Below are 26,593 nucleotides of genomic sequence, written 5' to 3' on the forward strand. Positions count from 1 at the left end.
GGTGACTTGAATATCTAAATAAGGCAAGCTTAGGCTACACTTTTTAATAGTATAGGAATTAAGTAGCTCTTATTCTGTAGGCCCTGGAAAAATTCTCACAGTTTTTCTGGCTATAAATACTAGATGAACTAATGAAAAATGGCTAAAACCATAGGAACTAAAGTTGTTTTGGTGGTACAGGGATATCATAGGATCTCACTTTCTGGTTTTTGTTTTGTTTTGTTTTGTTTTTTGTGAGACAGAGTCTCAAACTGTCGCCTGAGTTGGAGTGCAATGGCGCAAGCAATCTCGGCTGACTACAACCTCCGCCTCCTGGCTTCATGCGATTATCCTACCTCAGCCTCCCAAGTAGCTAGGATCACAGGTGCCTGCCACCACACCTGGATAATTTTTTTGTATTTTTAGTAGAGATGGGGTTTCACTATATTGGCCAGACTCAAACTTGTGACCTGCTGATATGCCCACCTTGGCCTCCAAAAGTGCTGGGAATTCAAGTGTGAGCCACTGTGCCCAGCCGGGATCCCACTTTTGGTTGGTTAATTAGCAACAGCTCCAGTAATCATGCTCTCTCAAGACAATATTTAAAAGCTGGAAGGGTTGCTTTTGTTCACATGTTTCTTTTAAAGAGGGAGAAAACTTGGAAGCTTGCAGTAATCTTCCTGTAACATTTTATTGGCTGGATTATACCACATGCTTATATCTAAACCAGTCACTAGGAAAGCAAATGTAATTACTGTGATTAGCTTAGAATAATAATTTCCCTTTTTGAGATGGGATTGGGGTAATGGAATACTGAGTATCTAAAGAAACTTGTGTTTCTGCAGCAAGAAAGAATAAATAATGTCTATGCGTAGGAAGTCAGCAATGTTTTCTGCAGGGATTCATTGAAAAAGTTTGAGCAGGGGAGTCACAAGATTCGATTTGAGTATCAGGGCATACTGGATATGGTATAAGGCAGAGATTGGCAAACTCTTCCTGTAAAGTGCCAGATAGGGAATATGTTAGGCTGCTGGGCACGGTGGCTCAAGCCTGTAATCCCAGCACTTTGGGAGGCTGAGGCACGTGGATCATGAAGTCAGGAGTTCGAGAACAGCCTGGACAACATGTTGAAACACCGTCTCTACTAAAAATACAAAAAGTAGCCAGGCATGGTGGTGTGCGCCTGTAATCCCAGCTACATGGGAGGCTGAGGCAGGAGAATCACTTGAGCCCAGGAGGCAGAGGTTTCAGGGAGCTGAGATCGCACCACTACACTCTAGCCTGGGTGACAGAGCAATATTCCATCTCAAAAAAAAAAAAAAATGCTAGGCCATGTGGTCTCTAGAACAGCTATCAAAGTCTGTATTGTAGAGTGAAAGCAGTCATAGATAATGTATGAGCAAATAGGCAAGATTGTACTCCAATAAAACTTTGTATAGAAAACTGTTTGGTAAGCTGAATTTGGCCTGCGGCCTATAGTTTGCTGGCCCTTCATATAGAAGAAAGATGGAGGGTAATTACATAAAAAGATTTAAAGATGAAACTTTTGTAGTAGTTCATGCTATAGTCCTTTTTTTTTTTTTTTTGTCACCAATCTGTGGCCTAGTATCAATCTGTTATGAAAGTTTGACCCACTCAGGGTAAAAAGAATCAAGTTCAGAAGCTCAATTTACACATTTAAACATGTAGGTCTTTCTTTGCCATTATTTTACTTTGATTTCTTTTACTGAATTTTTTTAACTTAAAAAATACAATAGTAATTGGTAGAGTTTCTTTTTCCCTGTGAAAGCCATCAGTTAAGGGGCCATGTCTAACTAGGAAATTTGAGTGAATTCACTTCAGATGCGTTTAGAATATTTCTGTTATATATTCGTTATCTGACTCATGGTGCTCAGTATTCCTTGGGTCTTGCATGGACCTTGATTTAATTCTATGAAATGTGGGAAATTTAGGTTACTTAAGGCAATCATTTTTCCTATAAATTTGTAATGTTTCTCCAAGGAGGCACAAGTTGATTGTGAAGATATTGTTGCATTAAGGAAAGACTATCTCATTGTAATTCAAGCAGTTTTTAATTTATATGCAGTACAAGTTCTTTAAGCTTATTTATCTAAAACATATACATGCCAAATATACTGTCATGGCATATTGAAATTTAAAAGGGTTGTATATATATTTTGCTAATATCAAAAAGTTAGTATTTTGCAGACTCTTATTTATTGATAAATAATTTTTTTGAAGAACTATGTAATAAAGATTGCTTAGTCAATAAAACTAAGTAATAGTAAAAAACAAAAACTTAGAAAGTAATGAGAGATGATAGGTAATTAAAGTTACCTGAGTGAATAGCAAATCTCTGACATAGTGTGTTTCACGGGAGAAGAGGATATGACTTTTGTGAAGAAATAATTAATACAAACTAATCAAATTTTTATTTTATTTGGATTCTAATGAGTATAAAGTTGATTTTTAGATTTTAAGATTGCAACTCTAACCAATTGACTATAGAAGTGGTGGTGGTTATCCACCGATAGAATATACAGGCTACAGAAGAAAGTCCACAGATTCATGAATGAAAATAGATTTGTATATGTTTTAAAATTTTATAATAAGAAATGTTCTCATGAATGTGTCTGTGATTAACCTTTTATAGATCAGAGGTTCCCAACAGAATCCAAACAAGAGGAAGATGAAGAAAATTCTTGTGATTCTGAGGTACTGTGTATTATTGATGTTATTATTCTCTAAGAATATTAATACTGAGTGATGTGAAAATATAAAGTCAGCGGCTTTGACTTGGTTTTCTTACCACTGCATATGCTCAGAAGAAATTCTGATTTTTCTAAAAACATTCTTGGCTGGGCGTGATGACTCATGCCTGTAATCCCAACACTTTGGGAGGCCCGAGTTGGGAGGATCACCTGAGGTCAGGAGTTCGAGACCAGCCTGGCTAATATGGTGAAGCCCTGTCTATACTAAAAATACAAAATTAGTTGGGTGTGGTGGCACACACCTCTAATCCCAGCTACTTGGGAAGCTGAGGCAGGAGAATCACTTGAACCTGGGAGATGGCTGTTGCAGTGAGCTGAGATCGTGCCATTGCTCTCAGATCGGGCCATTGTACTCCAGTCTGGGTGATAGAGTGAGACTCTGTCTCCAAAAAAAGAAATATTTAAATGTCTATGTGCTAAGTAGCTTACTGCTTGGTAGTGAAATTCTGATAATTTTCAGAATTAGTTTCAGACAACTGTGTAGTATAGTGTAAAAAATAAGGCTTAGAATTCACAAGTAATTCACATGAGTTCTGAGGTGAAATTTGACCAAAAGCTAAAGAATTACTCTGAGTCCACCTTTGGGCAAATATATGATTCGGTGGTATATCTAGACATACAAAAGTTCTAATTGGATTCATAGAAAACCAGTTTAAGCTGTGGCTTTGTACAACTTGAAACATAAAAGATAATGCTTTGGATTTGAAATTATTGACATATCTGTATTGTCCAGTATAGACCTGAAGGAACATTTCAGGAGAAAACAATGCATAAAGAATAGGAAACCAGTGGGACTATAATAACAATTTGTTCGAGTGTTTTAAAAAGTAGAAATTATTTTTACAAATAGACCTCTTTGAGTCTGTTTGTGGTAGCCATGCTTATGCAACATAAGTACCAAATAATAATGATGTAGTCCAAGGTCACAACTGTGGAAAGACACAGGAAGTGACTGACCTCTTAGATCCAAGCCCCTGCTGCACAGTGGTAACAGAAATGAGATGTCAATAGACAAGTTGACTTTATCTAATTTGTCCATAGACAAAAAAAGACTTTCTAATACTTGTCTGCTGTCATTTAAACATAAGATACATATAAGTTTTCCTTAGTACTTTTTCATTTTATTCAAGTACTTTTTCTATCAGCAGACATTTTATCAAAAACATTTTGATTATTTTAACTCCCCGTTTACCTAAATAAAGTGACTTCTACAATGCTCTGAGTATACTTTATATGACTTATTCTTAACATTGTCTTCATGCCATGCATCATTTTTAACACTAAGTAATTCTATAATCATGAGTATTTTCAATGTTTAATACAGTATGTATTTGCAGCAGCACTCCTCTGGAGGGGGCACCGATGCAGGGAGTCTGTCCCTTGCAGACCTCTGACCCGGTGACAGATGAATAAAGTACATTGACACACAGATATTCTGCTCTGTCAGTCCAGCTGAGGGTGTCCAAGTGGCTTACAGACTTCCTGCTGAGTTCTGTAAACAGTTGCCACTATGGCCCTGATCAGCTAGTCAGACTCACAATTATTCAGTAAGATTAATTAACAAAAGCTTGAGTCAACACCATTAGAGGGTGATTGACATTGTGGACTTCTCGAGTAAAAAGCCCTTAAGCACCTGTGGTACATCAAAAGTTAGTCTTAAGATTATATGAGTAAACAAGCTAGCTAGGTAAACTACTCTGCCTTCCTTTATGACTACTTTAATTTGTTTAAAGGTAAAGATCAAGTTGCCTTCAACCATATATATTACCAAAGTTATACAAACTTCTCGGCCTTTCAAGAAGATTTGTGTCTATTTATATAGCTATCTCTATCTAATATTTTTCCCACCAGCCTGATTGAACCCCAACATGTGTTATTTCAGGTAGCAAGTGTTGTACTTTGTTTGATGTGCCTTCTTGATTTTTGGTGAGGAAGATAAAGTAAGATATTTTCAAGTGAGCTACTTTTTGAAATATACAGATGAGTGAAAAGTTTTGTCAATGTTGCTTATTTTTCATGCTCAGTAACCAAGTCAATAGCCACATGAAGATAACAGATAAACTTTGATCTAGATATAGCATGTGTGAGGTTTTCTATCAAAATGTTGTGATTTTCAATATGTGCCTATCCTTAAATCAAATTGCCTTTGAAATCAGAAATTGAGTTTAAAAAATATTTTAATTAGGAATTTTGATGCTTCTTTTGATTTTAAATTCAAAATTATCTGTTGATATTACTTTTAACAGAGTCTCTTTGAGAGTTCTACAAAAGTTCAAGTGTATATACCTGAGTCTATTGATCAAAGTGTAATGAAGCATGTAAATAGAGAAGTAGAAGGTAAGAACCATTTTTTATTTGAAAAGTCATTTAACCATATGTTTGTCTAAATGCATGAAGAAAGATATATGCTCATAGTCAGATAAAATTACCCACTAAATACATAACATTGAAAAGAGATGAGTAAAATGATGATAAGTTGTATATATTTTCAGGTTTTGGCAATAGGATATATATAGAGTACACAAAATGAACTGAATTATTTTTTGAAACCAAGATACTCTTAAGAAGTGAGGAAAGTCTGGAAATAAGTAAGAGAAAAGGAGTAAAAAGGGAATGAAGACTAAGGAAGACAGAGAGAGTACAGGGAGTTCATGAAGGAATAAGAAGCAGGTTTATATAATGGAGGTGGCAAAATAAAACACTTTTTTAAGAAAAGATAGATCATGGTTAGAAAGATGGCAGGAATATAAAATGATCCTCCAGTACCAAAACTTGTCAGAAAATTATAGCTCTGCTTCTTGTTCCTTCATGAACTCCCTGTACTCTCTGTCTTCCTTAGTCTTCATTCCCTTTTATAGTCCTTTTCTCTTCCTTATTTTCTGACTTTCCTCACTTCTTAGAATATCTTGGTCTCACTAGGTTTCGCTATTACAATCACTCATGACAAATATATATTTAGTTGATGTTATCTATTCAAATGAAATATATTTGAAAGTAAGAACATTGGCTTTATTTTTAAGAAAATGAGTTGTTTTGGCCAGGTGCGGTGGCTTATGCCTGTAATCCCAGCACTTTGGGAGGGTGAGGTGGGCGGATCACGAGGTCAGCAAATCGAGACCATCCTAGCTAATATGGTGAAACCCCATGTCTACTAAAAGTACAAAAAATTAGCCAGGTGTGGTGGCAGGTGCCTGTAGTTCCAGCTACTCAGGAGGCTGAGGCAGGAGAATAGCCTGAACCCGGGAGCTGGAGCTTGCAATGAGCCGAGATCGCGCCACTGCACTGCAGCCTGGGTGACAAAGCGAGATTCTGTCTCAAAAAAAAAAAAAAAAAAAAAAGAGTTGTTTTGATAAAATTGCCATTCCACAAAAATTTATTATAGACTAACGATACACAAAATCAGACGATTTATAGGAACTAAAAATATACTGAATTTATACTTGAATAATAAGATTGCTTTTTAAAATAAATACTGTGGTGACTTAACAATATAAAAGTTATTTATGTTTAATATATCTCTTGCAGTTAATTTATATATAAATATGTCAATATTGAAAGCTTATTGTAAATTATTTCCATGATGAGTTTTATACATCTTCTTGCATGAATGGATCAAGAAGCATTCAGATGGATACACTAGAGGATACAGAAATGTGGGCATATGATTACACCATATGGTTATGGAAAACAATGAATGTTTATATTTAGTATAATGACCTAAGTATTTATCCAAGCTGATCAATTCATGGCACTTCACTGATGAGATGTCAATTCTAAATTCAACTGAACTCTCATCGTAACTATATACCTTTCCAAAGATAGGTCACATTAAAGAACATGATGAATAGAATAATATAAATGATTCTAATGTGTTTCTTTTAGTATATGGTGTAGCATTCCATGTTCAGCTTTGACATTTATTTTCTTATATCAACCCTTTTTACACGTGAAACACAATCTCGCTTTTGAAGTCTTAACTGCATGATCTGTGAAACCTATATTTATATTTTCTTCAGTGTATTTCTGTCATGTGAGTATCCTAAAGAAAGAAACCAAAAGAAAAGCTCCCTAAACCTAAAGAAATCATTCTCAAAGCTGAGCAAGAGGACTCAATTAGATACTGTCATTGCATTCATTTGTGGTTGGTTTTGTCATATTTACCTATGATTGATAATAAATCTCTTTTGCTTTTTAGAGTTTCCTGAAAAGCCCTCTGACTTTAAGGTATTGAATTTTATAATTTCATTTTGAATGACTTATTAACTACGTATTTTGTGAAGTATACATTCTTTACTAATCATTTTGCTTCTGAACCCATTTAGCCTGCTGTTGACATGCAAAACTCTGTTCCAAATGAAGCCTTCGAATGGAAGAATGAACAAACGTTGAGACCGGGTAAATTTTTCAATTTAACTATGAAAAGAGGAATATTTCAATATTGGATATTTTGATAGTCTTTCTATCCCTAATGCTTTATTTTTTTCAACTTTGATGAAAAGATTTGATCTAAATAATGGCAATACTGATATTTATGTTTGAAAAACTGATATTACAAGAACAGTAATTTTCAATAGTATTTTTTAAAAAATGTTGCCTTAATCTCAGTTGTTTCTACTTTTGTTTCCTGAAACTGTAATGTTTTCTATTTTGAATTTGTATTAAAGATTTAAGAAGGTGAATTTTGAAACTCTACTTTTTTTTTTTTTTTTTTTAGTTCTTCTAAGCTTAATTCAAATTCCACAGTTTACTTTGGGGAACATTTATTTTACTGATATAACAATTGTGTTTTAACATTAATTACCTCATTTCAGTGTTGTCACTTTGAGAATCCTAAGAAAATCAGTAACTGATTACTGAACTCTGTGTGTGTGTGTCTGTGTGGGTGCCTGTGTGTGTCTGTTTTTGTGTGTGGTACCTTTACCTTGTAAAGATGAGGAAAATAATTAATCATTTCTTTATGAATATTTGATAAACACACTTTTTCATATAACTGTGATTCTGAAGCATTTGGCTTTAGAGTCTTTTTACACAACTACCATTTATTGCCTAGAAGTAACCAGTATTCTAAACCAGTTTTGAAAACTATTCTTATGCATGTTTAAACATTTTACAACACGTGTACGTGGTCATATTTAATATGTAATTTTTTTTCAACTTCCAATGCGTACATGGTTGTACAGTGTAATGTTCAGCAATGTTCTTTTTTGATCAGCATTATAATTTTTAGAGACATCCATAATGGACACAACTAACTGTGTTTTTTAATATTAGGTTCTTTATAAAATTCCATTGTATGACTGCACCATAGTTAATTACACAATTTCATGCTGATTAATAATAAATAAAAATGAAAACATGCAGATTTCAGAGTCTTTAAGTTAGTTTTATCTATTTTTTTAGATATTAGAAATTAAAACTAAAATATTTAAAGTATTTCCTTGTGCAATCATACATTCCACTAGCAATTCGAACTGTGACCCACAGATTATTGGAGCTATGGTATTACAACATGTTAGATCTGAAATGATCCAGGGTACACTTCTAAACATGAGTGAAAATGGTGACTTCCCAAAGTATGATTCGAGTTTGTTGGACCCTCTGCATGAAATGTGAACTTTAGGGATGCTGAGATCAGAAGTTAAATTTGCTTTTTAAAACCAGATATACACTTCATGGATGTCAAATGATAAACATATCCTTAATGATGAAACGGTCTTACATTTTAGTTTTGCATGTTTGCTTTTTGCTTTAACCTGACTTAAATAGTTAAATATTTAAAACACAGGAATGCATTTTAAGTATTTATGTTTTTGGAGACAGTCTCACTCTGTCGCCCAGGCTGGAGTGCAATGGCATGATCTCGGCTCACTACCACCTCCACCTCCTGCACTCAAGCAATTCTCCTGCCTCAGCCTCCCTAGTACACATACTCATTTGTAAACCAGTCACTAGAAATGCAAATGTTTTTACTGTGATTAGCTTAGAATAACGGTTTCTCATTTTGTAGATGAGATGGGGGTAATGGAATAATAAATATATGAATATACTTGTGTTTCTGTAGCAAGAAAGAATAAATAATGGCTATGTATAGGAAGCCAGCAATATTTTCTGCAGAGATGCATTGGAAATGTTTGAGTAGGGGAGTCACAAGATTAGATTAAGTATCAGGGCATTCTGGTCATGGTATAAACCAGAGATTGGCAAATCTTTCCTGTAAAGGGCCAAATAGGAAATATGTTAGGTGATGTGGTCCCTATCACAGCTTTTCAACTCTACCATTGTAGGATGAAAGCAGTCATAGATAATGTGTGAGGAAATAGGCATGACTGTATTCCAATAAAACTTTGTCTAAAAACCATTTGGTAAGCTGAATTTGGAATTCCATAACCATGAATTCCTTGAGACAAAGGTCTCGAGTCAACACCACTAGAGGGTAATTAACACTGCTGACCCCCCAGTACAAAGCAATCATGCACCCTCGGATGATCAAAGTTTGGTCTTAGGACCATATGAGTAAACAAGCTATTTAGATAAACTCCTCCACATTCCCTAGTTATTTGCTCCATTGCTGTCCACTCACAGTAAAGAGGATTAGGCTGCTTTCAGCCAAATCATTTACTGAAGTTGTGCAAACCCCTAACCACGGCCTTCCAAGAAGGTTTGTGTCTATTTCCTGTAACTATCTTTATAAATATTTTTCTAATCACTTTTTCTGATCCCTGACAAGTAGGGTTTCTTTTTCCCTGTGAAAGCCATCAGTTAAGGGGCCATTTCTGACTAGGAAATATAAATATAAAATAAGTTTGTATTTCCAGTGGCAATGGAAAGATTAAGCAAAGGCAGAAAATAGGTACAGTTAATATGATTTACTGATTATTGAGTTTAAAAAGCTAGGGGACAGAAAAAAATTTCAGGTCATTCATAAGTTTCCACATTGTGCATTAGCATTTACAATGCTCATGGGGAAGGAGTAGGAAACTGTCAGGTCAACAGAGAAGTGCAAACAGTCATGGAACAGACCAAAGTTTTCTTTACATATTGAGCTTAATGAAACATTTATGTGGGATATTTTCAATAAGTAATTGGATTATTGGTGTTTCTAGCTGGAGATAGTACTATGGTTGGAGATGCAGGCCTAGAATAATTTTATTACAATTATTAGGCAAAGCCATAGATCTCAATGAGCTTATCCATTATGCAGAAGATGTAGAATAAGAAGAAAGCCATTGACAAAACCCTGGGACTATCAACATTTTACAGAGTCAAAGGACTTGGTAAAGGTGACTGAGCAGTGGCTAATGAAAAGTAGGAGAGCTGTCAGAGAAAGTGATGTTGCAAATTTCTTTTAAATGTGAGAATTTCATGAGATTACTGAAAAGTCAATTGGATTTAACTTACAAGTTTTTCAGTGGTAATCTGTTCAAAAGAATTCTTTTAGAATTCTTAAGTGTACTATTGATGTGGTTAATGTTTCTGGTGTCCAAGAAGAAATTTCCCATGATCCTACCTAACTTTTTGTAACTGAAGCAGCCAACATACACAGGGTCTGGAAAATTGTCTAGACTGGAGAGTACATGTGCCAGCATTTTTCCAGAATTGTCAAAAGCTAAGGGTCATATGTGAGGAAAAGTGCTGTTTTTTTATGTGTTTCTTGTGGAGAGTGGAGATCTGTGTTCTCTCTCTCTCTCTCTCTCTCTCTCTCTCTCTCTCTCTCACACACACACATACACACATGCACGGTACAGTAATTCACCCTTATCCACAGGGGATATTTTCTAAGATACCCAGTGAATGTCTGAAACTGTGGATAGTATGGAACCTTATATATTCATATTTTTTCTATACATGCATATTTCTGATAAAGTTTAATTCATAAATTAGGCACAGAAAGAGATTAACAATAACTCATAATAAAATAAAACAATAACAATATATTATAATCAAAGTTAAGTGAATGTGGTCTCTCAAAGTGTCTTGTATTGTACTCACCCTTCTCACTCATATGATAATTGTGAGATGATATAATGCCTATGTGATGAGATGAAGTCAGGAGAATGAGGTAGGAGTTGTCATGTGGTGTTAGGCTACTAATTATTTCTGGCTATCTGACTATACATCAGAAGGAGGATCATCTGCTTCATGTGACCCTGGATCATTGAGCCATGATGGTGTTGATGGTTGGGATTCAGGAACAGACCATTTTGATGACTAATGGGCAGATAGCATATACAAAAGGATGATTCATGACCTGGGTGAGATGGAACAGGGTGTCTTAATATTTCATCATATTCCTTAGAATGACACACTATTAAAGACTTATGACTTGTATATTTCTGGAATCCCCCATTTAATATTTTGGCCTACAGTTGGCCACAAGTAGCTGAAGTCACAGAAATCCAAACCTTCAATATTATATTGTGAAGTATATGTTTGGTCTTCCACACTGTTTTGTGGCATACAACTCATAAAATGTTTAGAATCTCCAAAGTGATGTCTTTGTATGCTAATAATTGAGTGATAACTGACAGTCCCTAGATAGCTTCAGGAAAGGAGCTTGTCACAAAAAAGAACAAGGCATGATTAGAGTGTTGGGACTTTCAGCCCCACCCCTAAACCTCCTAGGAGGTGACAGGAGCTGAAGATAAGGTCAATTACCAGTGGCCGCAGATTTTTTCATTCATGCCTATGTAATAAAGCTTTCTTAAGAATCCAGAATGACCGGAATCAGAGACCTTCGAGAAAGCTGAATGTATGTAAGTATTTGGAGGCTGATGTGCCCTGGGAGGTCATGGAAGTTCCATGCCCCTTCCCCCATAACTTGCCATATGCATCTATTCATGTGTCTCCTTTGTGATACCCTTTATAATAAACTGGTAAATGTGTTTCCCTTCATCTTTCGGGCACTCTAGCATGTTAATCAAACCCAAAGAGGGAGTCTTGAGAACCCCAACTTGAAATCAGCTGGTTAGAAGTTTCAGAGACACAGATTTGCAATTGGTATGGGAGGGCAGTCTTGTGAGACTGAGCCTTCAACCTGTGGAATCTGAGACTATTTCTAGACAGATAGTGTTGGAATTGAATAGAGGACAACCAGCTGGTTTCTGCTACAGAATTGATTGCCTACTTGTTGGTAGCGAAAATCCTCCAAACATTTGGTCACAGAAGTCTTCTGTTTTGATGTTTGTGGTGTGAGAGCAGAGGGAAATCATGTGTGTGTGTTTCTTTCTATAAGTAGAGCAGATCAAGAGAGACTACTGTATCCTCTGTTCTAACTGCTCCGAGTTCATTTGTCTAGAAATTATACTTTCTAAGGTTGACACTGTCCACTTATACTAATTCTGCTAATAATACAATTTTCTGTCAGTCTTATAGGATTCTGTTTGTATTATGGCTATTGTACACTGTAGTTTACTTTTAGATATCAAATTGTGCTAAATTCGATTTTTCCTCTCATTTGAGAACTATAAAGGAGGGGAAATAATAGTTCTTAATGCATCAATTTTCTACCAGTAGTATACATAATAATAATTTTACTATAGTCTTAATGTATTGTCCCAAAGGAATGCTGTATATCAAATTATCTCAGTCTTTATAACAAAGCATCTGAGTATTATGCTTTTTTATACAATATCTGGATCATGCATGAAAGTGTGCATGATTCTTTTAAATTAAGTTAAAGTATCATGATGTCTCCCAGGCTACTTTCAGACTCCTGGGCTCCTTCGGTGATCCTCCTGTCTCACCTTCCAAGCTGGGATTACAGGCATGTGCCATCATGCCCTTTTATGTTTTTAATATTCTGTATTTTCTATCTATATTTGTTGATTTAATGTATTTTACTTTTTCTCTTTAATAGTGCATGTGAGTTCTGTAGAGTCTATATTCAGGTAAGACTTTATGGTTTTTTAAAACGTATATTTTAACTCAGAAAATATAGAGGAAAGAAATCACTATCTGTTGAGTATTCTACTCTGGGCTAGACAATATATTATATGCTTAATATTTATCATCTCACATAGTCATCACACAGCTTTGGAAAACATCTGTGCTACTATCACCTACTTTGTATTAGTCAGTCAAATGTGGTTCAGAGAGGTTGATTAATCGGTCTATGATTTCATAGCTAAAAAGTAACTGACCCTTGAGTTTGCCATCAGCCTACCTTGCTCCCAAATCCCTTCTCTTGCCCCTCAGCACAGATTGATGGATACCTGTGCATCATTAGGATCAAGGTCCAGGTTCAGATGGGATGAATTCACAAAGTCACATTTTGTCATATGTTAACTCTTTTTAGAGATTTCCCTTAGAACACTGGTTAATCCAAGACTTTGTTCTAACATGTTTAAGAGTTAAAGAGGTATACCAGTACCTTGTTTTTATCATCAAAGTTTTTAGAGCAGATCTGACTTAGCTGTGGTGACAAGACATAGGTTTTTGTTTCATAAGCAAGACCAGGTAAATCCTATAGATGAATTATTTTACTCTTATTGGAGAATATCTATGTAGAAATATGTTAATCATATTTAGAGGCTATTTCTTATAGATTTCTCGGTTTACTGACTTCCCAGCTTAGTTTTTCTTCAAAGCAGTACCCTGCCTAGTTGTATGCACTCTTCTTTTTTTTGCTAGAGTCTTTTTTTCTTCTTCCATGACTTTTCTATGATCTTTTCCTGATTACTTTCTTCTCTGCTTTCCTTGGTGTTCTTTTCTTCTATTATTTTATTGCTTTCTACCAGCCCCATTTTTCTATAGGTAAAATTAAAAGTACATGGAATTTTAGGATTTTAAGGACTCTTGGAGACTAATCAAAATACTTTCATATTTCAACCTGTATTTAATATCCTGGAAAAATGGTTGTTCAGATGGAGAGTCTGAAACTCAAAGTGACCTATTTAAATATAGGAGGTAACAAGTAATATTTAAACTCATTTCAAAGCCCATTACTCTTGTTTTTATATCACCATGTGAGTGTTTGAATAATAGAAAGGAAGAGGAAATGGGTCTAATTAAACAAATTGAAAAGGATAAGAATGAAATTAGCTGGAGAACCCAGTGGAAGTAGGTAACAAGGGAATTAGCAGGGAAAGGCCAAGTCTGAAGAGAAATAATCCCAGGATTGGTAGGAGTAAGGGTTTTACCAAAGAGATCAGAATGTTGGATCTTATGACAAGTTTGATGAAGATAAATTAGAACAAACACAGTAGATATTGGGAGTTATCTAGAAAGGCATATTAAATATGGTACAAAAGAAGTCCTGAATAGGTTACTGCTTTTTTGCTTGTTTAATTGGAAGAATGGACAAACTTCAAGATTTCTGTTGAAAGGGTAAAAAAAAAAAAAAAAAAAAAAAAAAGTCTCTACGATCAGATAGAAATGTGCTATTCTGTTCTTTCACCCCAAATCTCACTGGAGAGGCTTAGAGCCCCTTGAATGCTAGGAGATTGAAGGTTGCTGAATTACACAGATCTGTGGCCCAGGGCAAGTGTCCCCTCCCCTTTGCCTCTTTTTCCAAGCCTCTAATGTCCTACCCATGTACATGTAAAGCAGGGGTAAGATTGGCTGGCAAATAAGTCAGGGAGCTTCAGTTGGGTTTTTGGTAACATGCTTATGGGGGAGGTGAATGACTGACTGAGACTCCATTTAGTTGTTTTCCAGGAACAGGTAAATACAGAGCTTCTTGGCTGGTCATTGAATTTATCTTTTCAGTAATCTATGCTTTGATGAGCTGAATATTTAAAGGTTGGAGACTGCCATGAAGCCCTGCAGAAGAAAGATGTGGAAGTGAGACACACTTTCACTAGATATAGTGGCTCCCACTTCCAGATCTTTCTCTCTGTGTATATATAGTACTTAGAGAAATCCAATTATCAGGACTCAGTTTTTCTAGCAGTCTCTCTCCTTGGGAATAAGTACAAAGATTTTTAAGGTTTTGCTAGTTGATGTAGCCCTGAACAGGGAAGGACAAGTATAAAATAAGTAGTTAGATTTTATTATTTTTACAGTTTCACTTTTTGTTGAGAAAAATATTTCTAATAAGAAATATACATTTGTGACTTGACATTTGTAGGTTCAGCTTTTCAACATTTCAAATATTTCAGGGCACCCTCTGTAGTGTTTTAGGGTGAAGGAAAGCAACAGGGTCTTCTTAAGTGGTTTTTTTGCTGAGAAACAAAGAATGTCATTTTCCTGTGACACAGATTAGTCTTTGAATCAGAGATAGATAATGGAAAAGGGATACGGTAACTGTGTCTTTCTTCCTCATTTTAGGTTATCAAGTTTGTTCCGGTTTAGATATCAAAAGTTATGTCAGTTATTAAGTAGATTTCTAGTTCATCATTGAGGACAGTTTGTGAGGACAAATTATATTCAGGGTATGCCAATTATATTGGCTGTCACTATTTTTTATGAAGCTAAGAGTGAGTGTTCATTGAATGTTATAGGTTGGGGAGGAAGAGTCAAAAATATGTAACTAAGATATTTTTTAAAAACAGAGGGCATATTTTAATTTTACCAAGAAACATGATTTAATATACAGAGGACTGATCTTTTCCCAGATTTTGCTTTTTGTTTTCATTTTTTAAAGTGAGCACCAAGATATGCACTAGCAGATTTTATTTTTAAAATATGTGAATTTGCTCATTTATGTTACATCTTTTTTCTCTAAAGTCATTTTGGCAAACAGACTATTGAAAATTCACAGTCTACAAAACTTGAGGAAGACTTTAATCTTGCTACCAAGGTAAAATGGTCTTTTGTGAAGTTGATTTTCTCAGTTGGAATCTAGTTCTGTATAGTATTTACTTTTCATGCTTTGCAGTGCTGTAAGTATCATTATTTCATGTTGGCAATATAAAGTTGGTCAGATAAGAACATTTTATATAAAATATGAGTAGTTGATTTAAACTTTTTTTTTACTTTAGTAAATAACAAATGTTTGGTAAATACTTTGAGGTTGTGAGGGCCCAAAAAAGGAATGGGCTGGAGAATATATAGTGACAGGAACATTATATTAGAAAAAACTTTTCCACAGTAAAGAATATATAAAATCTGGTAAATTTTTATTTGGATAAGTGTACTTACTGTGAGTTCTAAAATTATCCTATTGTAACTTAAAAAAAAAACCTCATGCTTAAATTTGTCTTTAATGGATCACGTTACTTATTATAGTAATCAAGGAATCTCTCTGATACTCTTCAGTTCCAAAACTGTGCCACATAGCATATAGGTTTTTTTGCACTTATTGTTTTGATATCACGTAGTTTATAGGAGAGAGCTTTGTCTCAGTTTCTCTTCTTGGTTCTTTAAATACACCAAAATAATATTAGAAGTTGTGAAAATTTATTTGGGCATGGTGGTGCATGCCTGTAGTTCCAGCTACCAAGGAGGCTGATGCAGGAGGATTGCTTGAGCCCAAGAGTTTGAGACCAGTGTGGGCAACATAATGAGACCTTATCTCTAATTTAAAAAATAATAGTAGAAATTTAGAAATGTAAATTCTCTTTCTCAGAATCTGTATTATTAAGGGATGCCAGTGTGTTTTCTAAGTTACTTAATTAAAAGTATACTTTAAAGTCTTCATCTAAATGAAGAACGCAGGTTTTACCCCAATTAAACAACCAGTTCTGGAATTAGAGACTCTTAATAAGCATATGGCAAGATTTTAATTTCAGAATTTTTAAATTGCAGTTTTTAAACATACTGTTCTAGGATCTATGATCACATTTGAAAATTTTAAATTTCAGAAGATTTTGTATTTAGTTGTTTACATAATTGTTTTGAAGCTCTTGCATCACTATGAGATACCGCAAGTTAGAAAACATACTTGCGTGCATCCTTGTGTACCCAGAATACAGTCTTGCCTATAAGAAGCATTTTAAGAGGTTTTCAATGTGAATAAATAAGCAGACAAATGAATTTTTATGTTATGGAATGTTACAAGTAAGATAATACGCATAATATATCTTAAAATTAATTCTAATTCATTTCTAAAATATGGTTTAAATTTATATTGTCTTTTAATATTTAAAATGCATAAATTCATGTAAGTTATCTTGAGAAAATATGTCTTAAATAAGAAGACAATCAGTGACATGTAGTAAATAAGAAAGAAGGTTACGCTGTATTTTCCAGTATCCTCCAAGTGGAGTTTAGATTAAAAAAAAAAATTTAATGAATTTAGTCTCAACTCATGCTCTTTTTTTTTTTTTTTGAAACGGGGTCTCCCTCTGTCATGCAGGCTAGAGTGCAGTGGCACGATCTCGGCTCACTTCCTCCTCCACCTTCCAGGTTCGAGCAGTTCTCCTGCCTTAGCCTCCTGTGTAGCTGGTACTACAGGCACGTGCCACCACGCCCACTTTATTTTTGTAATTTTAGTAGAGACAGGATTTTACCCTGTTGACCAGGATGGTCTCAATCTCTTGACCTCATGATTTGTCCTCCTGGGCCTCCCAAAGTGCTGGGATTACAGCGTGAGCCACTGAGCCCGGCCGAAAGTCATGTTCTATTAAACATATATTTTTAAGGAATACATTACTCTAAAATTCTTATTACCAATACTTTCTTCAGGTGAAAAGTTTATGAAACATTCCTTTTTAAATTTTTTCTCTCTCTGTAGTAAGAAAATTCTCGCTTTTAGGTATTGGCTGACGACCATGTTTAACTAATTTGGTGTCTTCTTATATAATAATAAAACTTAAATCTTTATTACACAGGTATTAACAAAATAACTAATTATAGTGTAAATACTGTTCAGCATTATAGGAATATATTATGAACAAAAGTCTGTATTTTATGTATTTCATCACATGTCTTATAATAGTTGTTTTTCATTTTCTTTCATGACTGAAGCTATACTTGATTGGTAAGGTCTCTTGTTTGTTTCTCCCTCTTTCACCTTTTTAAAAATGATTTACCCCAGACTTTTTTTCTCACAGAATACATTTTTTCAGTGTCTGCTTTTGAGAGGGCATCACTGTCTCCATTGTCAGCATATTTATTTACAGGTTTCTATTTAGTTGCTATACAGGATTTTCATTAATCAATCATTGCCTTCCCCATGATTTACTCTTTCTTTCTCTGTTTCTTGGAAGAAGCAGAATTTATACAATTATTAGGCCGGGCGCGGTGGCTCAAGCCTGTAATCCCAGCACTCTGGGAGGCCGAGAAGGGGGGATCACGAGGTCAGGAGATCGAGACCATCCTGGGTAACACAGTGAAACCCCGTCTCTACTAAAAATACAAAAACTTAGCCGGGCGAGGTGGCAGGCGCCTGTAGTCCCAGCTACTCGGGAGGCTGAGGCAGGAGAATGGCGTGAACCCGGGAGGCGGAGCTTGCAGTGAGCTGAGATCCGGCCACTGCACTCCAGCCTGGGTGACAGAGCGAGACTCCGTCTCAAAAAAAAAAAAAAAAAAAAAAAAAAAAAAAAAAAAAAAAAAAATTATTTATACTTAGCTTTTTGCCACACAGAAGAGAAACAACCCATACCATTTCAATGCAAACCCAGTTAAATAAGGTACTATTAAAAACTAAAGTCTCACATTTTTCTACACAAGAGGTAATTAATACAACTGTGAAGAGATATTCCAAAATATAACATGTAATTTAACTTTTTAAATTTTAATTATTTCTATAATATTATAAACTTTGTAAGGGTAAATTTTTGTCCTAGGTTATTTTGGTTAAAAAAATAACCTAGGGGCCGAGTGCGGTGGCTGACGCCTGTAATCCTAGGACTTGGGAAGCCCAGGTGGGTAGATCACGAGGTCAGGAGATCGAGACCATCCTGGCTAACATGGTGAAACCCTGTCTCTACTAAAAATACAAAAAATTAACCAGGTGTGGTGGCGGGCGCCTGTAGTCCCAGCTACTCAGAAGGCTGAGGCAGGAGAATGGCGTGAGTCCGGGAGGCGGAGCTTGCAGTGAGCAGAGATTGCATCACTCTAGCCTGGGAGACAGAACGAGACTCCATCTCAAAAAAAAAAAAAAAAAAAAAAAAAAAGAAAAAAGAACAATAATAATCTAATGGATACCATCATATTTCTATAATAATAAATTATATGAAGGGGTGAAATGAAATAATTCATTCATTAATGGATACCACCATATTTCTATAATAATAAATTACATGAACGGGGTGAAATGAAATAATTCATTGAAGAAGGGTAAGATAAACATAGAGACTCCATGAGAGAGTCAAGATGACACAGATTATTATTAAAAAAAGAACAAAAAAGTTGTTTAAATGAGAGCAGGAACGCTCTAGAATAAAAGATATTATATAAATGATTTAAAATAAAAAATTAGAAAACATAGCCAGGTAATAAATTACGGCTCAGGTGTTTTTGAGTGACTTGTAGCTGATTTTAATAAAAGGCTGAAAGAAAATATAAGGATAACTATAGGTAAGAGCAATTTATTGTACTCTTTAAAATACCTAGTAGAGAATAATTTGAATGTTTCTAATATATAGGAAAGATAAATACTTATGGTGATTAATATCTCAATTATTCTGTTTTGATTATGTGAATGTATTAAGTGATAATATGTACCCCCAAAACATGTACATTTATACTGTGTCAACAAAAAATTTATAAATGGCCGGGCGCGGTGGCTCACACCTGTAATCCCAGCACTTTGGGAGGCCAAGGCAGGCAGATAATGAGGTCAGGAGATCGAGACCACCCTGGCTAACATGGTGAAACCCTGTCTCCACTAAAAAATAGAAAAAAATTAGCCGGGCGTGGTGGCGGGCACCTGTAGTCTCAGCTACTCGGGAGGTTGAGGCAGGAGAATGGCGTGAACCCAGGCGGCAGAGCTTGCAGTAAGCCAAGATTGCACCACTGCACTCCAGCCTGGGCAACAGAGCCAGACTCTGTCTCAAAAAAAAAAAAAAAAAATTATAAACAAGGAACGAAAATTTAATTCTCACTTCTTTTATTAACTTTACGTTTTATATTTAATTTAGTCATATTAATGTAGAATGCAAAGTGAAATCTGTTTTAGGCCTTGTCAGCCTTATTGTGAATTATCAATTTTTGACTCTTTGGTTTCTGGTTCAAGATTTCTAATTTAACGTTTGACATATTCTTAGGTTATTTAACTAATTTATCTTACTCTTTGATGTAACCGTGGTAGCTGTTTTGAATATTTTTGATAATAGAGTATAAATAAATAAGCATTTTATTTAAGCTTGTTATTAAAATTACATTTTCTGATCATATGAACAATGTTCTTATTCTGTGTCTCTTAAATTTTCAATCACTTTTTTAAAATCACTTTTAAGCTAGAACACTCTCAAAGAAATAAATGTAGAAATTATTAATCTCTAAAAATATTCTGATATCTTTTGTTCATAGTATGTATGTAGTGGTATTATATACACACAACAAATGAATGTATTCAATATTTGTGGATTTTTTAAAAGTGCCTATTATCATAGAATCAGATGTGAGGGAAGATTGTTAACAGAGTATACAAACTTAACATCGGAAGAATTGTTTTTACTCTTAAAATATCTCTTGCAATGGGGATATTTTATATTATTTCCAGGAAGCCTTATTAACTTTAGTCTTCATAATTATTAAACCTTGCACATACATTTGTTTATTTCTAAAACTCAGGAATCCTGTTGATTTGAATTTTTTAGTTTCTTTCTTCACTTCTCCTGTGAATACTGAATTGTGCTTGACAATCATAGATATACATAAAAACTATTAAATCTTGAACTTGAATAATTTTTGCTTAATTTTCTTTATGTGAGATCTTTTCTCCAATTTTAAACTACCATCCTATATGGTGTAAGTAGGCAATTTGAGCTAGTATTATATTGTTTACAGGAACATAAGAAAAGCATGTGAATTTTAAAGCAGGGTTTCACATTTCTATCTCACTTTATAGTAGTACTTAAAAATGCCTCGTAATTCTATGGGTAAGCATTTCTCTTCTACAATTAAAAATTTCAAGGTTTTTATATAGGTCATTTTGCAGAATCTTGTTTTAGAATTAAATGTTTTCATTCAATTCAAAGATGCATATTGCAATAATATTTCAGAAATAAATATTTACATATATAAATAAAATTATATTCTTGAAACAAATTTGGAAATATATGACTGAGAAACTTAATCCCACGTTTTTCTCTCTCCTTTAATTTCATTTTCAAAATTTCAACAGTCTGTGTAGATTTGTGTTGCTTAATTCTACCCATTTAGTCTATCTTATAAATATTTATTTCCTTATCACTATGTAATTTTCCTCATGTAGATTATCTACTCATACTCCAAATGTATTTATCCAGATCTTTCTTCCAAGCCCCTTGGATGCCTCAAATCTTAGAAGTCTCAAACTGAAAGCATCTTTTTTTTTTATTCTTTTCCTGCCTCTTTCCTGACTCTTTGTAATCTACTCAGTCATCTGGTTTCCCCATCCTAGTAAATAACACCTAGGAAGTAGCCATGAAATGCTCAAGTACTTCAACCTCCATTTTAACCGTCCCCCACATCCTGCACTTCAACCTTCCTCCAGGTCACCAAGCCAGTCACACACCAAAATTTGTATTATCTACCTTCTTATAATTTTCCATATCTTATTACCGTAATTAACTCTCTACCTATAATTTTGAAGTACTCCTTTCTAGTTTTGCCCCATCTCCCCATGTTCATCTATCTTTACATCACTGGAAGGGTCACCTTTCTAAAATATATTTGTAATGATGTAACTTATCTGCATATTGAGCGGATACCCATTACCTGAAGGGTTAAGTACACATTCTAGCGTGACACATATCTTATATGGTTTGGCCCCATTTTCTCTCTTCAACTCATTTGCTCTGACTGTGTTCCAGTTTTACCATATCACTTTGGCACCCCTCAGTTGCCATGTTGTTTCATGCCTTATTATTTTGCACATGCTGTTGCACCTAGAGTCTTTGTATCCTGACTCTGCACTTTGCCTGTCCTTCCAAATATGGCCCCATTATGGCAGCATTTTCTGTGCTTTTCAGGTGAAACTGATTTTTCTCTCCTTTATGCCCTTATGTATTTTATTGACTTAAATTGTAGAACTGGTGAGTTATGTTTTTCTGTTCTTATTTGTTTTCACATGTCTCTACCATTTCTTGAATGTAAACTAGAATTTATCTTCTGTGTGTATTTTCTGCTTCTACTAGGTTAGTGCCTGTGATTTGATACATACAATGGATGTTTTTGTTTTGTTTTGTCTGACAAATTGAGTGAGTGAGTGAATAAATACAATTTTTTTCTGAAGAATTTTTTGTTGTTGCTTTTCGGTTTTTTGTAATAGGAGGGAGCAACAAAGACAGTAACTGGACAACAAGAAAATGATATTGGCATTATTGAACAAGCTCCACAAGATCAAAAAAGTAATGACGATTTTATTTTTTTATGCCAAAATAATAAAAGTGGTAATTTAGTGAATATCTCTGAAAATTTTTCTATGCTTAAATTCTATTATTTAGAAAACAATTTTGTAGACCAAATAACAATGTCTACTTAAAAAAATACTTTCTGCTGTCTTTTCTCATACTATCAATTCTTTTTTCTGAACCTGCTTCAATTTTGAATTTCTATTTTTGCTATTAACTCTTATTTTTGAAATATTCATAAATGGAAATAGATTTGTATATGTTTTTACACTTTACAGTAATAAATGTTCTCATATATGTGTCTGTGAATAACATTTTGTAGATAAGATGCCCACATCAGAATCAGGACAAAAAGAAGATATAAAATCACCTTCTGATTCTGAGGTATGTGTATTGTTGTTGATGTTATTTTAAAATTTAAGTAATGAGTAATCTTAAAACATAGAAATATGATTTGACTTTATTTTCTCACCTCCGCATGTGTCTATATGAAATTATTTTCTGGCATTTATCAGAACGTACTTTTTAATCATGTGCCAAGTGGATAACAGTTGCATAGTGCAATTCTGCTGATTTGCAGTATTAATTTTGAAGCCAGTGTAGAATAGTGCAAAAGAAAATAAGGCTTAGAAGGCACCAGGAATCTATTCGAGTTCTGAAGTTAAATTTGTCTAAAAACTAAATAATTTCTCTGCGTTCATTTATGGGCAAATGTATGATTCTATGTATATCTAGATATACAAAAGCTCTAACTGGATTCAGGGAGAAAGAGTTTAAACTGTAGTCTTAGTTTTGTTCAACTTGGAACTTGAAAAGATCATACCTGGGACTTGAAAGTATTGGTGTATTTTGATTATCCAGTATATATCTGAAAGAACATTTCAGGAATTGGATAAACATGAGAAATAGGACACCTGTAAAACTGTAATAACAACAATTTGGTTGAGTAGTATTTTAATAAGCAGGCATTCTTTTCACAAATAGAAATTTTTGAGTCCCTTTGTGGCAGCCATGTTTGCAGTCACATAAGTATCAAATAATAATGATGTATTCCAAGGTCACAGCTGTGGATGAAGAGATAGGAATGGCCTTACCACTTAGAAGCAGCAGCTGCGTAGTGGTAACAACAATGAGTGGATGTCAAAAAATAAGTCTGTATTTTGGTTCTGTCACTTACTATCTATGGGAACTTGGAAAAAATCATTTAACCTAATCAAATACCAGTAACCTTGTTAATAAAAATAGTGCTCATATCTACCTCTTAGGTACATGTGATGAAATAATGTTGTAACAAATGTGAAAAGATTTTGTAAACTGGAAAGTCTGTATACGAATGTAAGATGAAATGATCAAAGTGGCATTTATGTGAGAGCAGTATTGTTAGCACAAGAACGGGGAGTAGGAACAGGCATGTGGATTTCTAATTTTGGGTAAGGGGATGGTAACTTTCAGCAGGCTACAACTGCAGATTTTCCATAGAAATATAGCAGTTTGGAAAGTTAGACTTTCCTGATGAGATTTTCAATGTTTTGACCTGGAGTAATTTCTTTCTGAGCACTAACTGTGTTAGGCAATGAGACTCTGAATATCCAAGATGAGGGATTATGCTGTAGTAGTAGGAAGAGAATAACAAATAGAAAAAACTTATAAGTCACTATAACTTTTTCTTAAAAACAAAACAGAGAATGTTTGGTTAGAGAAAATTGAAGAACTTTATAATTAGCATGGGTGTGGGAGTGGCAGTGGAATTCTGTGGTCAGAGTAGATCTTTCTGAGACTGCCATTTAATCTCCATCTCAAAGATGAGGCGTAGGCCATATGAAAGTCTAGGAGGAAGACATTCTAAACAGAGAGAACAGTGGACCGTATTTGTTCATCATTTTGTTCTTAACCTAGAATGACTAGGAAGTAGAAAGTGGGGTAACCACCAACATCATCATCATCCTCATTATTCTAAAGTGAAGAAAAATCTGCAAATATGTGTCTGGCACACGTTACACGTTTCACGAATACATGTTTTTGTTTTTCTCTTTTTATGAAGGCTTGCTCTACTTTTCTGAAGTTGTGTCTTAATCAATCACATACTTTATCTAATGACTGTTTGCTTTCATTTAAAAGTAACATAAATAAAAGTTTTCCTTCTGAATCTTTCCTTTTATTCAAGCAGTTCTTTATCAGCAAAAAACTTGTAAAAATTATTCTTATTATCTTAAGCCCTTGTTTTCCTAAATGAAACAATTTCTACAGAGTTCTATTCCCACTCTGTATGACATACTCTGAAAATTCTCTTCATGCCCTGCATAGTTTTTAACAAAAATTCTATAATTATGCATATGTCAAGTGTTTAATCATATTGTGTTCTGTTTGAAATGCCCTATTATTTTTGGTGAGGACTACAGAGTAAGGCAGATACTTTGAATTTAATTCCTTTTGTACATGAGTGAATTTTTTCTGAATATGTTTTATTTTCCATGCTCAGTAACCTACTCAATAGCGACATGAAGATAAAAGATAAGTTTGATATACAGAGCACATTTGAGGTTTCCTCTTGAAATGTTTTGGTGTTCAATATGTGAACAGCTTTAAATCTAATTACCTTTAAAGTAAAAAAAAAATATGTTTTAAGAAATTTTTTTTTTTTTTTTGAGATGGAGTCTTGCTCTGTCACCAGGCTAGAGTGCAATGCCTGATCTCAGCTCACTGCAGCCTCTACCTCCTGGGTTCCAGCAATTCTCCTGCCTCAGCCTCCTGAGTAGCTGGGATTACAGGCACCTGCCACCATGCCCAGCTAATTTTTGTATTTTTAGTAGAGATGGGGTTTCACCCAATTGGCCAATATGGTCTCGATCTCTTGACCTCGTGATCCACCCGCCTTGGCCTCCCAAAGTGCTGTGATTACAGGTGTGAGCCATTGTGCCCAGTCCATAAACAAGATTTTAAATAAAAGTATTGATGCTTGTCATTTTTATTATTTTAAAATTGAAAATATTTATTGATGTGGCTCACGCCGTAATCCCAGTGCTTTGGGAGGATGAGGCAGGCGGATCACTTGAGATCAGGAGTTCAAAACCAGCCTGGCCAACATGGTGAAACCCTGTCTATCCTAAAAATAGAACAAGTTAGCCAGGCGTGGTGGCTCATGCCTATAGTCCCAGTTACTTGGGAGGCTGAGGCAGGAGAATTGCTTGAACCTGGGAGACAGAGGTGGCAGTAGGCCAAGATCACACCAAAGAGCCACGCTGCAAGACTTCATCTCAAAAAAACAAAAAAATGAAATAAACAAATTATTTATTGATATTATCTTTAACAGATTATCTCTAAGAGTGCTGGACAGAATTATATGTGTTTACCTGGTGCTATATATCAAAATGATGTCGAAACAATAAATCACAAAATAGAAGGTAAGAACAATTTTTTTTAATTTAAAACCCCATTTGGCCAAATGTTTGTCTAAATGCATGAGGACTGATATACTCTGACAGCCAAAGAAAATTATTTTTTAAATGCATAGCATAGAAGAACAAAAGGAGTGAAACTTATATGTCTTCTCAGGTGTTAGCAACAGATTATATTGACAGTGCCAAAAAAAAGAGCGGAATTATTAGTTTAAATTCAATATACTGTAAGACCTGAGCAAAGGAGTAAAAGAGGAAATGAAGACAGAGGAAGACAGAGAATACATGGAGTACATGAGGCAACAAGAAGCAGGCTTATATAATGGCGGATGGTAAAATAAAATAATTCTTTAGAAAAAGATAGGTCATGGTTAGAAAGATTTGAAGAATATAAAGTGACCTTTCATTACCAAAATTTGCCAGGGAATTATAGCAAAATGTTGTCTCTCCTGTCTTTCTCACTGGTGGGGAAGCATTAGGGATGGAAGCACCTGACCATGGAGAGTTGTGTTTTATCTGCAATAGGTGAATATAAGCATATTTGCACAGCCATGCGTGTATATGATTTGTCATATAGACTCGGTATAGATCAGAAGTTTTCAAACTGTAGAAAATCAGCTGAATACCTTGTTAACAATGCACGCTGTGATTCAGCAGGCATGGGATTCTGGCATTTTTAAATAAGTTCTCAAGTGAGGCTGATACTGGTGGTCCTTCAACCTCACTCTTAAGTAGCAAGGGAACAGCCTTTCCTTTGGAAAAATCTGGAAGAAGGGCAGTTGGATAGAAGGTCAAGACATAACAGGGTCAAGGGAAAGCATTATATTGCTTTTATTTCTGAGTATGTTTCTGGCCAGAGGGGAAAAAAGGTAAATAAATAGTAATTACAGATGTCAGATACTACCCCTAATCAAAGAGAAAGAAAGTGTTGGGAAAATTGATTTTAAAAGATGTTGAGTGGGAAGAATCAAGACCACAGATATAGACATTATTTTGGCTAAGGAAGAGGGATTCTGAGGCAGGAAACGGGGCAAGAAAGAAGATAGCCAGGCAACTTTAGAGTTTC

General features: G+C 34.7%; 1 protein-coding gene across 1 annotated transcript in view; it reads left to right on the forward strand.

Annotated features, from left to right (window-relative positions):
• LOC102138461 (ankyrin repeat domain-containing protein 30B) overlaps positions 1-26,593 on the forward strand; it is a 142,708-nt gene that overhangs the window by 15,622 nt on the left and 100,493 nt on the right. Inside the window, exons 9-11 of the mRNA XM_065520013.2 lie at positions 12,607-12,637; positions 15,417-15,489; positions 25,443-25,533. Coding sequence (XP_065376085.1) covers positions 12,607-12,637; positions 15,417-15,489; positions 25,443-25,533 — 195 coding nt within the window. The remainder of the gene's footprint in view (positions 1-12,606; positions 12,638-15,416; positions 15,490-25,442; positions 25,534-26,593) is intronic.

Source organism: Macaca fascicularis, chromosome 9 (assembly GCF_037993035.2).
Source record: "Macaca fascicularis isolate 582-1 chromosome 9, T2T-MFA8v1.1".
Taxonomy (NCBI): Eukaryota; Metazoa; Chordata; class Mammalia; order Primates; family Cercopithecidae; genus Macaca; species Macaca fascicularis.